At 32.6% G+C, this 16030-nt stretch overlaps 2 protein-coding genes across 2 annotated transcripts; both read right to left on the bottom strand.

Moving 5' to 3' along the window:
- Nucleotides 1–3696: 3696 nt before the first annotated feature.
- Nucleotides 3697–7413, bottom strand: LOC120173600 (auxin response factor 11-like). The gene is made up of 14 exons (XM_039180700.1): nucleotides 7153–7413; nucleotides 6715–6833; nucleotides 6513–6608; nucleotides 6356–6412; nucleotides 6103–6255; nucleotides 5930–6014; nucleotides 5740–5830; nucleotides 5478–5642; nucleotides 5267–5380; nucleotides 5119–5191; nucleotides 4876–5023; nucleotides 4244–4788; nucleotides 3974–4161; nucleotides 3697–3887 (listed from the first exon to the last, which is right to left on the bottom strand). The coding sequence occupies exons 1-14, from the start codon at nucleotides 7205–7207 to the stop codon at nucleotides 3752–3754; spliced, it is 2025 nt and encodes a 674-aa protein (XP_039036631.1). The 5' UTR covers nucleotides 7208–7413; the 3' UTR covers nucleotides 3697–3751.
- A 7518-nt stretch (nucleotides 7414–14931) lies between these two features.
- Nucleotides 14932–15607, bottom strand: LOC120173605 (ethylene-responsive transcription factor ERF023-like). The gene has a single exon (XM_039180706.1). It carries the CDS (start codon nucleotides 15590–15592, stop codon nucleotides 14933–14935), a length of 660 nt encoding a protein of 219 aa, XP_039036637.1. The 5' UTR covers nucleotides 15593–15607; the 3' UTR covers nucleotide 14932.
- Between the last annotated feature and the right edge of the window lie 423 nt (nucleotides 15608–16030).

The following is a 16030-nucleotide window of genomic DNA, read 5'->3' as shown; positions in this document are numbered from 1 at the left end:
ATTTATTATAAAAGTTTTGCTTCAGGTTGCGTCATATACAATCAAATATTAATGTATTTCTCTCTGTATATATATTATATTATTCCACTTATAATTATTTTTTAAATAATTTTTAAAAAAAAATACAAAATCTTCTGATTCATCGGTGTAATAAACTTTAGAGTGTTTTGTAGAATTAACGGATAATTTAATCCTCAAATTATTTTAAAAAAATCAATTGAATCCCTAAAAAATCACACTCAAGCATTAATGTAATTTGTTGATTACTCTTGATGTACACGTATGCTTAACGGATAATTAATTAGCAGTCATTAATGCACGATGTACATGGGTTAGATTTATGGTGGGTTACTGCAAAGAAATCATAGGTTCAATGCATAATATTATTCATGAAAATAAAAGAAAGCGATCAAACACTTGTGGTTCTCGTGCTCCCACGACCTTAAAGACCCTATATCTGTCTTTGTCGGAGAACATAGACAATGCTATAAAAGGCCCTTCAACAACAAGTTTGGCGGATCAAATGTCATGCCTGAGCCGGAAAGTTTGTAATCTTTTTACACTGCCAACTTCTTCTTTTTCACATGCTAAAACACGAATATGTACAATTTCATTAATGAAAATTGCTGTACATATAATATATATATATATATATATATATATATATATATATATATATATATATATCATGGATTTATCCAAAAAACGATCAACGTTGCTACTTTAGAATTAACTATCATGCATTTACCTGTAAAAATGGAATTCCTATACAGATGCAGCTTTGTAAAATGGAATTGGGTAACTTGTTTTTTCTTACATAGGGAATTATTTATATACGTGGCGATAACATATAGATTTATTATATAGGTATCCATTTGTATCCATTTTATTTGATTAATTTTTCGCTCTCTAAAATCTATATACACTCGTTATATTTAAAGTTTTTGATCATTACAACTTACTATTTTTTTTATTCAAATAAAAAGGAGTATACCCTGAAAACATCTGCAACAATCATCCACCAATATTACACCATCAACAGAAATGTGTCATAGAGAAACATAAATTGTGGATGAATACGGAATACCGGAGACCTAAAAAAATACAAGTGGCAAGGGTTACTTTACAGGTTTGGTAAGGGGAAAAAAGGTGGTGGAAGGGCATTAAAAGTAGACGACTGTGTTAGCCATCTTATATATGTAATGACAAAGTCAAAAAGGGAGAAAAAGAAGGGTTAATTAATAAATGATTTGTGTATAAGGGACAAAGCTTATAATGAGAGTGGTTGAAGCATAAGGGAAAAGTAAGAAATAAATGTGTATTGTTTACATTATTTTTAATTCCAACCTAAACAAACCTGGGTCTCTCCTTTGACTTGAAGCTTTTTACCTTTAAGAAGCCATCAATGGCCTCTCATTTTCCTTAATTTTCACCATCTGTAAAGGCTAAAAACCGTGCTCACTACGGAATCCTTCATTGGACGTTTTGACTTATGAGCATTAGATAGGTTATTGCATGGGGTAAAAGAAAAGAAAGGGACGGATCAAAACATGAGCTCGATATGCATGAGCCTTTGGCAAATCCTGTCGTCCCATAAACTAAAGGAATATACTTAAACGTGGCCAGACAAGTATGATCATCTAGATGCATGGACAAAGGGGAAAAGCAGCTCCGGAAAGCAATTTTTGATTAACTTTTTGTATTATATTTATTGCATGCAACGTGAAAGGCTGCGTCACCATTAATATTACTTTTGTTTTTTTAATAATAATCCGTAATAGTGAACTGGAAACGAGAATGATTAAAGCGTATAAAAACACGACAATCACTCTCCTTCCTTTTCCTACTTAATTACGAGCACATGTTGAATATATTATGTTTTCTTTGCCCATTTCCTTCTTCATGTTGAAGCTTTTCACTTTGCTCTTCATGTCGAAGCTTTTAAAGTACCGACAAGTCACCGAGCACCATTGCTACACATATCATTAATTATCAAAATAATTCATTGATAGTGACTTATAAAATATTGCGTAAACAACCTTAACCATTCCTTATACAAGCTTCAGTTGAGAGAACTTACTCTACAGATCAACTTAATTCATTGCAAGCAGACAAGATAATGCTGCTATGTTGAACTTGATTTTATTGCAAGCAACAAGATAATGTGCTATGGTAATTGAGGATTAGTCCGGTTCGTAACAGGAATAGAGTCATGATCAAACATCAAATATTTAATTAGTCCGTTAATTAATGGACTCATACAAAATTCTTGAGTTGGATTGAATAATAGAGTGTAGGTGAAATGATCCTTCATTGGATTCTTACCATTTATTTTCCCTAGAAATCACCTGTAAGAAACAATGCAGCTGAGCTATAGAACAAATCTTTATGATTTGGATGGTCATAAATGGGAGTAGTTGAGTGAAGCAGTTCCCCATAATGCAATTCCATTTAAACGAGCTTATCATTTGGGACCCATCATCGTTTATTGTCTTCCACACACCACACTGCCACCAGTTACCATTATCAAAGCTTTTACTTCTTCCACCGCTTTCTGGATGCGATGGTGAAAAATTATTCTCAAACTAATTTTATTAAAAATGATGATCATAAATTTAAAAAGATTACTGTTAATAAATCGTAAAACAAATACAATTACACGAAGAAACCTTAGTAGATATAAGATGAAACTTTTGGGGGGAAATGATCGGGCCGAAAAATTACCCAATCGAAGCAAAATACGAAGGCCCAAGTTATTGCAACTTTAACTTGAATGACACCCATCTTAACGAAACAGAAAATTTTAACGAAAATAAATTATATTATAGAATATTTACATTTTTCAATAATTAAAATGTTTTTAATAAATAATTTATATCACAATTAAAGAACGTATGGTTAACTCTGAAATAAAGATTTATTATTGTAAGTATGACCCACTAAAATATACATAAATAGTACTTTATTAGGTGATATTGACCGGTGGTTATAGGAATATTAAAAAGTTAGGGGACACTGTTCAAATTGACAAAATCATAAATGTCATTATCAAATGGATTTTCTACCAACTTGTAATGTCTAATTCCCCCATTCTCAATTTGGCCAGTGCAAAAAAACCCTTCCACTATTTACATCCCCACATTTTGGACATCTTTTTAATAGAATGTAATCATCATTTTATAATAATTTGATAAAATTTATTAATTATTTTATAACAGGTCGATAAATTTAATAATCGTTTTATAATTTTAAAATTTTAATGACTAAAATGATCATTGAATCATAATTCAGTGACCTAATATGTATTTTAGAGCTTACTACATTATCCTGGCACCCATTAAAATCGTGAAAGCCGTACCCGAGCCTTCAAAGGAGCGGACACTTTACAAGTTTCAGTCGAAAACTGTGCAATAGGGACCAACAGCTGCAGCAGCACAGCATTTTGGTCACGGCTAACTTTTAGAAGCACGTTGGGGGTCCTCTGTGCAGAGAGCAGCAGTGAGGCATCGAGATCGGTGGCGAAATTGACGGGGCCAGACCCCATGGTGAAAACAACAACTCAGTGGGGAACCAACCAACAATGAACTAAGTGATGATTAAATGGAAGCACATTTAAGCCTTTGTTTTACACTAAACGAAACCAACAAAGCAAATATCTGCAAAATGCTTCAATTTCTAAACATAGAAAGTCTTCCCCTATTGTTTGACCATAAACAATACCAAATATAATATGATGGGCTTTCAAGCTTTTTCATGTTTCTGAATCCAAGCTTACAACAGTCCCTTCTTTCTTCAAATATGAGGCTGGAAATTTGCATCTGTCACTAATTTTCTTCACCTCCTCGATCGAATATATGAAGATCTTTCTTACCATCTTGCAGAATTCCCTGCAATTTAAATATATATATATATAAGGGGGTAAGCATTTATCTAAAACTAGCCATGAAAAGGCTACAAAAAGTGGATTACTTACAGCCAGGGATCATCGCCCACAAGCATCATGTCACCCTCGTCATCGGTATAAACAACGGACCATTTACTATGGGGAGAAAGCTCTCCCTCTATATCGAACATTTTCTCCAGCTCGTTTATGAGATCTTTGTATCCTTTCAATGAAGCTAAGTCAACTGCACGACCAACTGCAATGCCTTGCATTTGTACCTATGGAATCCACAAATCTTGTTTTTCATAAGAAATGAAATTTAAAATTGAGAGGGTTCTAAATAAAAACCGGAAATTTTACCTTGGCACGAGTTCGCATGGAAGTTGCAGTACCCTGCTTAGCCAGAATCTCCTTGGTTGACGTCTCTGATGTTGCAACTTGCTTCTGCTCCTTGGATGACTTTGAAGTTTCTGGATTTTGATCAATAGGGGATGAAGCTATATCGTTCACTCTCACTGCATTACTGCTCTCTCTCAAATTGAACCCGAACAACCGGCAACCTGTAGACATTTCAGAGTTTTTTCCTTTTTCAACTAGGTCATGCTTCAGGCCTTTGCATGGCCGGGATAGAACTGAAGATGAATCCCCTGGATTGCGAAATATGTTTCGAGAGACATTTAAAAGAGTTGAAGGTGGCCAGGAATTTTCAAGTCGAGTCATTGAGTTATAAACTCTGCCACTATTGATAATATTGCTATTAACTTCATTCTGTCTCACTGGCCAAATAACTTGGCTTTCACGGCTTTGGACTTCAGTTATGCTTCCAGTTCCTACTTGGGTAAGTTCGTGAGACACGGTCGAATCGCGACACCAGAAGGCTGAACCATCTGAATTTCCAGTTATTTCTACAATTTCAATAATTGAATCCCAAAGTTAATGAAGTCAACACTCAAGAATCTAATAAAATGCTTGAAAGGATAATTTTCCCGCACCAGAAGCCGGAATATAAACCGGTCGTGGTCTTTTGTTCTTTGAAGCCGGTTGTTCAAGACTTATGTTAGTAGAAACCGCAAATGGCTCTATTTCCCAAGGAGAAACTCTCTCTGGCCTTTCTATTATTGCAGGTTCATCCCATTGAATCTAAAATGAGAAATAGTTGGGCAGAACTACTATCAAAAACAAGAAAAAGAGTCAAGTTAGCATTTCAAAATCACTGATTCAAAGCTATATTCAACCTTCAAGGACCGCCATTTAGATTCTGACCAATGTGGGGAAATGTCTCCAACACCGACTATGGTCCCGGTGAACCTGATTTCCGAAAAGAAATCCCAATAGGTAAAAAGGGTCAGAGACACATGAGAAAAGATAATACATTGTTAATACCTTCTCTCAGGGGAGTCTTCACCCTCGAATCGCATCTTGAAACGCATGCCAATGAAGAATCCATTGTTAATAGCCTCCAGGTACTTGTTTACTCCTATTATGAATTGGCTTGTCCTGAACATGAGCAGAGGAAAGAAACTCGGTCCCGAGATAAACATAATTACAAACAAATGCTGTTAATCGTGTTTGCACCAAGGGATAAAATTAGAACCTTGGCTTGTAGTACACAACAAAGAAAGTCTGAGTTTTAACAGCGTGAGCAGCAGTAGCGAGCACTCCTAAATGCATGCTCTGGCTGGATATAACCGACGAAGGCATTGTGCTCTGTTGATGAGCGAGCCGCCTAACCCCAACTCTTAGTTTTCCATTATCACCTCTAACAAAACATGCCAGTGCAGTTACAGCCAAAGATACTGCACACATACACACACATATATGCAAAACATAAAATAAAATTCCAAGATACCGAGTACCTAAGAAAAACGAATACATCTCCCGCAACCAATCTCTTAGAACCGACAAAGGTGCTCCACCCAGTTGTAAGTAAATGTCTCCGTGGTTGCCCTGATGTTTGTAATTACAAGTCGAGAAAAGACCAAGAAATGAACAATAGATCTTGGAATTTGTTATGAAGGCAAATCTGAAATGGCACGAAAGCAGTACCCCTAAATATATGCTTGAATCGCCACTCGTACCCATGAAGATCCTTGGCAATCAACTCCTGAGTTGGAGTAGCTTGATTCATATCCTGAATAAAATAAATAACGGAATCCTAATCAAACACCACAATGAAACAGTCTAACAATGACTGTTAACGTCATAAACTGACTTATTACCAAAGGAGGCAGGCACTCGGTGGCATGCTTTCGGAGGACGGAAAACCCTCCATGAGTGCTAGTGTCCGATGCCGTTAAAATCTTACAGAAGGAATGAACTGCCCTCTTCGGAGCCTCAGATGGGAACGGATCTGGAATCGTTGGTTCACTTTGCTGCAATGATAGTATCAGTCATCATGCATCGAAAACAAGTATTTTCCTTATTTCTATACAAGTTTTATGAGTGAAATTGTGAGGGATAACATTGACCGACATCTGCTTCAGGCTGCAAAGTGATCTGAGCATAAACTTCATCAGTCTCTTGTTCAGCCTACAGAAAAAAGTAATAACATGATGATCTCTTCGAGTTCCAAAAAATAAAACAATTTAATACTAACAAGTAAAGAGAACTAGAATCTTAAATAGAATACCATTAACTGGACATGAAGAACACGACATAGAATCTTAGAAGGAAGATTAAACACTGGGGCTTCATGATTAGGTTCTTGATTAGTTGATGCTTCTAACTGCAGAGGAAAACAAAGGGCAGATTCCAGTTTTTTTTCCCGTAACGGAGAAATTTAAATAACACGAAGAATCTGAATTGCTTTCCAGAACAAAACGGAGAATTACTTGTTCCATGTGACCCTGAGGGAAGTAAAAGACTATCTCTTGAACCCGAGGAATCTCCACCAACGGGCCTGCGCATAATTTCCATAGTTCTGGATATAGATCATTGCCACCACCCAAACCTATCAACCAATAAGGAAAAGAAAAAAAAGAGTAAAGTCAAGCCAATATAAACAACAGAGGAAAAATGGGAAAAAATTAAAGCTTCAGGCGCCGTTTGGTTGCTGAGAAAATCGAAGGAATTAGAACAAAGCAAAACTAGACATCAAAGGTTTAGTTTCTCTTGCAAACAACAACGACAACAATATCCGTACCATAAGTATAGGACAACCTAAAGGATACCCTTTCCTTTCCTTGTAGTTTCTCGGCAGCCAAACAGAGCCATTTTTCCAGACACGCGCAAAAAAAAAGGAGACCATTTTTGTCTAACTCAACACTCACCTGACTCCGCATGCGCAATAGAAGAACCCCTTGGAATACCCTCAGTTTGAGCCATCGAAACGAGGTCGTACCGAAGATGAAACAGCGACAACAACCAAAAAACAAGCACAGAAGAAGATGCAATACAGCTAAAAAAAACCAGCAAAAAGAAGAATTTGAAGCAGACAAAGTCTACCCCATTAGGGGAGAATAGAGAACATCCCCCCAGTAAGAGTCGAAAAAAATAAAATAATAAAAAACAGAGAATAATAAGATTAACTAGACACGCCTATAAATGAATTCATTGTTGGTAGGAACTTGGGTAGAATGTTTCCGACTCTGAAGAAATTTCATTTTTTTTATTCTTTTTCCCTCATTTTTATATAATCTATTCTCTTCGCCTGCCCTGTTTCAGTTTCAAAACTGAACTAAGACTAATTTAAATATATCACAAATTACAAAAAGAAATTAATTATTAGATTAATAATCTTTAATATGGTCTGTTTTGGGTGAAGCAGTTGTCCTAAACTGATAGGTGCTGCCGCTGTGGCCGTCGTAGTTGTTTTGTCTCTGTCCTTCTTCCCATATCCGTCTCTCACTGGTCTATTTCTTCAGTACATTTCACAGCATGTCATTTTCTCTGCCGTTCTTCCAACCTCACCACCGCTCATCGCTACCCCACGTTTATCATTAACCCTTTTTTGGGTTAATTCTTATGTTTTCAACACTACAATCATCATATATATATCTGCCCAACACAATGCAAAAAAAAAAAGTGAGATGTGCAATCTTTTCGACAGGTGATATGAGTCAAACACTGCTCATCATTATAGCTTAATTGTCATACTTATATTGGTAATAAACAATAATTGGCATGGATGAAGGACAATGTTTGACTAATAATACAAGATGTTCATGTATTCAAGTTTAAAACTCCATTACATTAGGAAGAGATAATTATATCACTTCATTAGAAGCAAAAATAAATAAACAAATGGAGAAGAAACGTGAGCTAGACAGTGTCGGGCACTCTTTTGGTGGGGCCCAATGGGAAAAAAATCTGACTAAACCATGTGTAAATGGGGCGGGTCCACACGGTACACGTCAGAACTGCAACCTCATAAAGCTTAGCCACGTGGTGTGGTCGTGTTCGTACCAACGTGTCATAATACGACTTGTGTTGCCATCTCCGATGCAGGACATTCTGCTACGACTTCTTAAAACATTTCAAAAATCCCCACATTTCCTGATTTCCCCCCTTTCCTCTTCACTTATTCATATGTCAAATGATTCCGATGTCTCGCAATCACATCCAATCGGATAAAATATATATCTAATTAAAATAAATAAATACAAACTTATCTATAAACTTAATAATACCAACGAACTTAGTAATGAGCAATAAATATAAATAAATAAATGCACAAACTAACCTAACTTATTAGTTAAAAGAATTATTATTGTTTCCATTATTAAATGATTAAGAGTACTTAAAATATATATTATTTAAAATCATCTTTAGCTTAATCAAAAAAAAATATGTATAAATATATATTAATTTAAAGGCCTAATAATATTTAAATATTTTTTGATAAACTACATGTTTAGTACCTAAACTATTAATTTTATTTATTGCAAAAATATATCTAACGTTTATTTTTTGTTTCATTTTGATACCTCACCGTCAAAAATTTAACAAAATTGTTACAACATGGCACTTTTTATGGATAAATTATATCATTCATCACTCGACTATCTTTTCACTCCTATTTTGATCATTGAAGTTTAATTTTTTTAATTTAATTACTTAATTTTCAAAGTACTCCTAATTTAGTCACTCTAACATTCAAATTTAATTTTTTTTATTTCAATTATATACTAATTAAATAATTAAAAAAATATATTGTCTCAAAAATTATTAATAAAATAAATTAGAGTGATTAAAACATGAGCAATTTAAAAATTGATTAGTTAAATTGAATTTTTTTAACTTTAGTGACCAAAATAAGAGTGAGAAGATAATTAAATGATGAATGGTGTAATTTATCAATAAAAATGCAATGTATAGCAGTTCGTTCAATTTTAATGGTGAGGTATTAAAATGAAACAAAAAGTAAACATTAGCTATGGTTTTGAAACAAATGAAATTGTAGGTACTAAAACTAAACAAAACTAATAAATGTGTAGTTTACCTAGTATTTTTAATAAATGTACATGAACAAAATATTCATTCAAAATTATAATGCACCTAAACATAGAGAGAGAAAAATGAGGTCAACAGACACAAAAAGATTCATACTAAAAATGAAAATATTAAACTCAAATATACGAAGAAAAATTAAATATTTATTTGAGAATGATTATCAACGTCAAAAGAACCTAATAAACTTCACAAAAATTCATGGTCTCAATCGAACAATACGTTTTACGAGTGATAAATGAATGGTGAACGAACCAAATTATCTTGCAGGTTGGTTTCGCTACATAATTCCGATTAGTTTGACAAATAATCTTTTGCCAATATGAATATTTGACTATACGTGATAAACGAAAAACCAATCAGAAAATAAATATTGTCATAATCTTTGTGCGAGCACCAAAACAACCGTAAATGTATGCAAAAAATGTACTAAAAGGCATAAGGATCATGTCACAAAAGCAATATTAGAAGAAAACGTGCTAAAGGTACAAGAAAACTTGTGTTCACAAGGACAATTATTTTTATCTAAAATGAAAAAAAAAACATTTCAGAAAAAAAATAAAGAACATTGTATGAAAAAAATAAGAGAATTAATAATGTTGAAAGAAAATTTATGTTAAAAAGGTTTTATGTTAAAGAAATAAAAAATGTTAATCTTTATAAGAAATAAAAGAAAAAGAAAAAGCGACACAAAATATTGGAAGAAAAGTTATGTTAAAAAAGGTTTTAGGGTTAAATTTTATTCATCTAAGCTTAATCTTTATAAGTCTGTTCATATTTATATATTTTCCCATAAATTATGAGAGATGATTTACTCATAAGTTGAATTCTAAAGTACAATATTGTTGGATTGTTCATTTTAAGCAACCCACGCTATACATAGATACTTGTGGCATTATATTGAGAAGTGATTCCCTTACTCTCTTTTTTTAATTTATATTTAAAATATTTAATTATTTATTTTATTATATTGAGAAGTGATTCCCTTACATATTTAAGGTTTATGTGAACAGAACATACAACAAATGATTGAATTGTTAAAATATAAATCATATATAAAATAATTTGAATTTCATATTAGAGTAAATAAATAATTTGTAATATTTTGTAAATATAACTATAATATAGTTTGGAACTTAAAGATAATATAGGTTCATGCTTCTAAAAAGTTTAGATCTTAAAATAATATTTTTTTTCAATAAAATTATAGTTTGGATATTAAAGTTTAGATCATTCTAATTGTGATTTCGTTGGTAATTCATTTTATATTTTAACAATGATATTTTAAAAAGAATAACAAATATAGATTTAGGGGTTGCCCGATTGATACTAATCGGGAGGGGACCTTTTGCTTTGGTTTTACTTATTTGTGAACCCAAGCATGCTTGCTCATTTTTGGCATGTCAATCAAAGCAGCTTAATTCCTATGTCTTTCTTTGACTTTGAAGAGTGTAATAATTGTAGAGGAAAGTTCATGGGTGGGAATCAGAGCTAATAGGCTATCTATTATAGGGCCTAGGGATGTGAAATTGAAGGGTTTAATTTGAAACAAGTTAAAAAGATTGGGCCTCTTTTTATCAAAAGGATCAAGATATATGGAGGACCCAAACTTTCAAGGCTTAAATCACAATGCATACAAGCCGACTCAAAACCCAATTTAATATTATCCAACTGATTTCTAGTTCTGGTTTTAGTATATCTACTATGTTAAATTTCATGATTTAATTCCTCTATTTTAAATTAACTTAATTTAGTCCAAATTATAAAATATTCACGTTTTATTGAAGGTACGTGATAGGATTCGGCGGCGAATGTGAATATTTTGTCCACCTTCACTAAAACGGGAATATTTTATTCCAAATTTTCAAGGCACGACTCAAACTTCTCGAGCTCTCGGTTTGGCCTTCAATTGATTTCTAAACGGTCTATTTCTGGCTTTATGCTTAAACTTTTTATTTAATTCCTTTAATTTATCATAGTTTGATCTTATTAGTTGAACATGGTTAGTTGAATTTTCGCAATAATCACTATCCGAATAAATAACAACATAAAACTGGCACCATCACTTTATTAACAACAAGTAATGGTGTTATTAAATTGGGTTTACTAATCCAATAGCATTATAGAAGTAGAGAGCGATTGAATTAGTGGATTATGCCACGTTAAAGTCGATGGCTAAAATCACAAATTTTAACATACTTGAAGGACTAAAACCATATTTAAACCTTTGAAATGCAAGCTTTCCATTTAGTGTTATACCTAAGTTGGTGGATGACAGCCGATGCTGTCATGAATGGAGGCGAGTCTAGGGTTGGCTGCCTTACCCACTCGGCTATTTCAATGATGAATTTAAGAGGATAAAAATGAGTATCTAAATGGAAGAGTGACAAAACTATTTGACCCTACTTTTATTCCCTTGGACAAAGGGAGGGCAAGAACCTCTCCAATGGCAGACGATAGGTCGGTTTCTTCAGAGAGATGCACCCATTAATCTTTTGTTTCTTGCTTGGACTTATCTTCAATAATTCATAACAAGTACAGATAGTAATAATTTTGTTACTGCGATGGAATTAAAAACACGTGTGATTTCATCAGCATTAGAAGCCAACAAAGACATTAAATTAATTTTGACATGCTACCTCCACTTGTTTTATGTCGTCTTCACATTGCTTCACTTTCATATGTTCTTCTCAGCCCCCAGCCCCTCGAATTATTTGCATGCACTTGTGCCTTATCTTCTTCGAAACTTTACTCATCACCTCCTTTTCGTTAGACCCTTGCTCAATATTGCTTCACGATTATAAGAATCCGTAGGGACATTTGCAATTAGGGTTTTGTTTAGTATGATCGTTGGCTTCCATTCGACTTTAAATTTAATCGAGATTCATTCACTCGTCAAACACAAAAATTCTTGATCTAAGAAAATAAATAAATACTTCAAATGTGTCTAGTTCTTAAGATAAACGCATGGCTACATGTTTCAAGTTGATAAGTTGTTGGATCAGTTTGTTTAAAAAGAAAATATGGGATGTAATAGTGTTGTCGTTATCTGCTAGATGATGTTCGATTACATAATGGTTGGACAATTGTACTGTTTATGGAGATGTAAAAACAGTGAGCAAGGTCCATAAAAGGATTGGCTAAGGAAAAAGGTTCCAAGACCAAGCCTAACTTTGTATTGTGCCAATATTTCACCATTGGGTGGTCCAATCGAATATTCCCTTGCAACCTTTACAAACATGCACAGTTACATCCACTTTTAACAGTCTCACCCACATTCCAATAAAATTTAATAATTATTTTATAATAATTAAACAAAATAATTAACATTTAAAAAATTCAATACCCAAAATAAATATTTGACTTTCGTTCAATAACTTTTTGATATAAATTATAGTCAAATATTTATTTTGGGTATTGAATTTTTTAAATGTTAATTATTTTGTTTAATTATTATAAAATAATTATTAAAATTTTGAATTTATTATAACATCACATCCATCATTTTTTTATAAATTTAATGACATAAAATAACTATTTAAATCTAATTCAATGCTTTTTATATACTTTACTATTTTATTTATTTGTTTGAGATATTACAATCCTAAGAGTGCGTTTAGTTTGCGGAATCTTACATTACTAAAGGGAATGTTTTTTTCCGGAATTGAATTCTCACATTTGGTTTACAAAATCTTATATTATCGGGAATGTTCTTTTCCTAATAGTAGCATTTTTTTGGTTAAAATGGTGGGAATGTCATTACCTCCAAATTCTTAGGTAATCTTACTTTCCTACCACTTTGGACAAGAATACCCTTGGACTAATGAATTCTTTTTATAATAATCCTTCTAAATTTTTATTTTTTTTATACTTTACTCAAAATTATAAAAAATAATAATAATATACAAAGAGTTTGATTTACTAAAATATTAATAATTTTGAGAATTTAAAATAATTTATATTTTTAATATTGAATATTTTACTATTTATAATTTTATGGGATGAAAAAGAATATTATTGTAAAAATGTAATTATTTAAAATAATATACAACCATAATATTATTTTTATATTATATTATATTATATATAATAAATAAATATGATACTTATGAACATTATTTAAAAATATAAATTTAATATACTAATTATATTAATTATATATTAAATGTAATTTCTCCTCAAAAGTTGGATAATATAACGATTAAAATATTTTTATGAATTTTCATTCAAATATTTATAAATTAATATTAATGTTTAACTTTGAAAAAATATATCATAAGGATAATTTGGTAAATTATGTATTCAAGTAATCTTATATTATTCCAACCAAACTGTGCAATCTTACATTTCTGCTAAACAAATCAAACAAGGTAATACAATATTCCCATAGTAATGTTACATTCCAGTAAATGTTATTCCCAAAGGTAATCTTACATTCCGTAAACCAAACGTCCCATAAAATATGTAGATTACTAATAGTTATATGCCAATCGAGTGGATGCAGTGACCTATCCCCTCTCCTCTAAAAGAAAATTGCCCTCTAGTCCCTCGAGAGACACTATAAATTAGTTCGATGATAAAATTATTTATTTCTATTTTCACGATATATATTTAAAACAACAAAAACTATAAAATATATGTTAATATATAAAACTTGAAAGATTCATTTATATATTGTTTTATTTTGATACTTTGAGCAATTGAATTAATGTATAGTTATATTTGTATTAAAATGATAATTATCTTTATATAGATATTGTTTTGTTTTGTATTAAGAATGTTCATTATAATAATTATCTAATAGTTTCGAAAACTATTGGACCAATTATATTCCTTGGTGGTTAAATCTAAAACCAACATGAAAATCATATGCACGCACACTTTCACGCAGGTGACGGTGAGTGTTAGAATCTCAAGCTGTTGTCATAATTACACGCTCTTTTAGTTTTAGTTTCTCTATTATGCTTAAGTTTATGATTTAATCGTTTTATTTTAATTTAAAATATTTTTTTAATTTATAATATTGTTACTTATTCTAAATTAATATTATCATTAGTTGCTACTACAAAAGTTTTAGAACATTAACTTTTTTTCTTTTTAATAATCGCAATGTTTGAGTGAGAATTAATATTTTTTTATTAATTAAACATGATTAATTAAATTTTCAATTGACTTTGACTTTAACTAAATAACAGTAAAAAACCACTTTAATGAAAAAAATAATGATATTATTAGTTTAGGCATACAATTAATTTTATAAAAAAACATATGACTAGAATCTCAATCTCCAACATAATAATAATGAAAAATGGATTTAAATGATCGTTTTTGTAATAGAACTCAGAGTTCCATTTACCATCAAGCACTTCACTTAATCAAGTTGAAAACCAATGGAAAGAAAGATGAAATAATAATAAAAATAATTAATCATGAATCCTAAAAATTGTAGGAAAAGAGTGAATTAATGGTGAACCTTACCTTGCCAAGTAGACGTGCCATAATAACCACAAGACCTAAAGCATCTATTTAGTATAATGCCAAAAACGTTCATAAACAGCGTAGACGAGAGGTCGGTGAAACATTAATTGAGGTTTCGTTTCTTTACAGACATGTCAAGAAGTGTTGCTGTGGCTGAGCTTCTCCGTCTAGCCACGACGAGTCGCCAGAGAACGTCCACCCGCAAGAATTCCATTGCCAGCCGTTGTTCATCAACTCCGGCAGTTCTATTTCCCCCCAGAAATCATCCCCGCCGCGTGCGTCGCCGTCTTCGGACGATTCTTCTTGAATCTTCTTCGATGAAGCGGCCGAATGCGCAGCCTTCGCGGCCGCGGCTTGAATATCTCGAGCCGTGCACGTCGACGGTATGGGCAAATCATCCACTTCGTCGGGGAAGTTCAGCTGCGCTTTGCTTCCACGTAAGCAAAACGCGGCCACGTCATAGGCTTTGGCGGCCATTTCCGGCACGGGGAACGAGCCGAGCCAAATGCGTGACTTCTTGCGTGGCTCTCGAATCTCCGAAACCCATTTTCCCCACCGCCTCTTCCGAACACCCCGGTAGACGGGACGCCGCGTGCTGCTGCCCTTCGGATCGTGTTTTGGGTTAGTCTTGACGGTGGTGGAGGGTTCGGGGGAGGCGGTGTAGTCATCTTCAGTATATGGTGGTTGCTCCATTACATTAGAGCCGTTTCCTGAAAGTGTTGCGGAAGCATTTATATTTGCATTAGACGTTACAACGGTTAGTACAATTACGGAAATGCCCATAGCATGAGTCGAGGGATGTCAATTGTCAAACATTAAAGCATCCTATTGCGGGAACATATACGCGCCACGACGACTGCAATTCTTTTAGGTCTAATGTTATCTTAATCCTTGTACATTTTGCACATTAATAAGTAGTCCTCTATCTTTGTTCCAATATAATCCCTCAACTCTTTTAATTTAATAATTGAAGTCTAATGGTTAACACCGACAATGAATTTACATTAAATTAGATTATGTGGTATTTATATATATATGCATATATATAATATCCATAATAATTTTTTGAAATAACGTTGAAGAAACTTCCACCCTCGTATCTAAAATTAGAACCCTTACAACCTAATATTCAACGTATTTTTATGTTTATTTGGCTTTCCACACAAATGATATTGTAATGTATTATTTTAAAACATCACATAATCCTATTTAATAGAAGCT

Source organism: Hibiscus syriacus, unplaced genomic scaffold (assembly GCF_006381635.1).
Source record: "Hibiscus syriacus cultivar Baekdansim isolate YM2019G1 unplaced genomic scaffold, ASM638163v2 tig00111981_pilon, whole genome shotgun sequence".
NCBI lineage: Eukaryota > Viridiplantae > Streptophyta > Magnoliopsida > Malvales > Malvaceae > Hibiscus > Hibiscus syriacus.
Note: the sequence above shows the minus strand (reverse complement) of the source record. Positions and strands in the feature narration are given on the sequence as shown.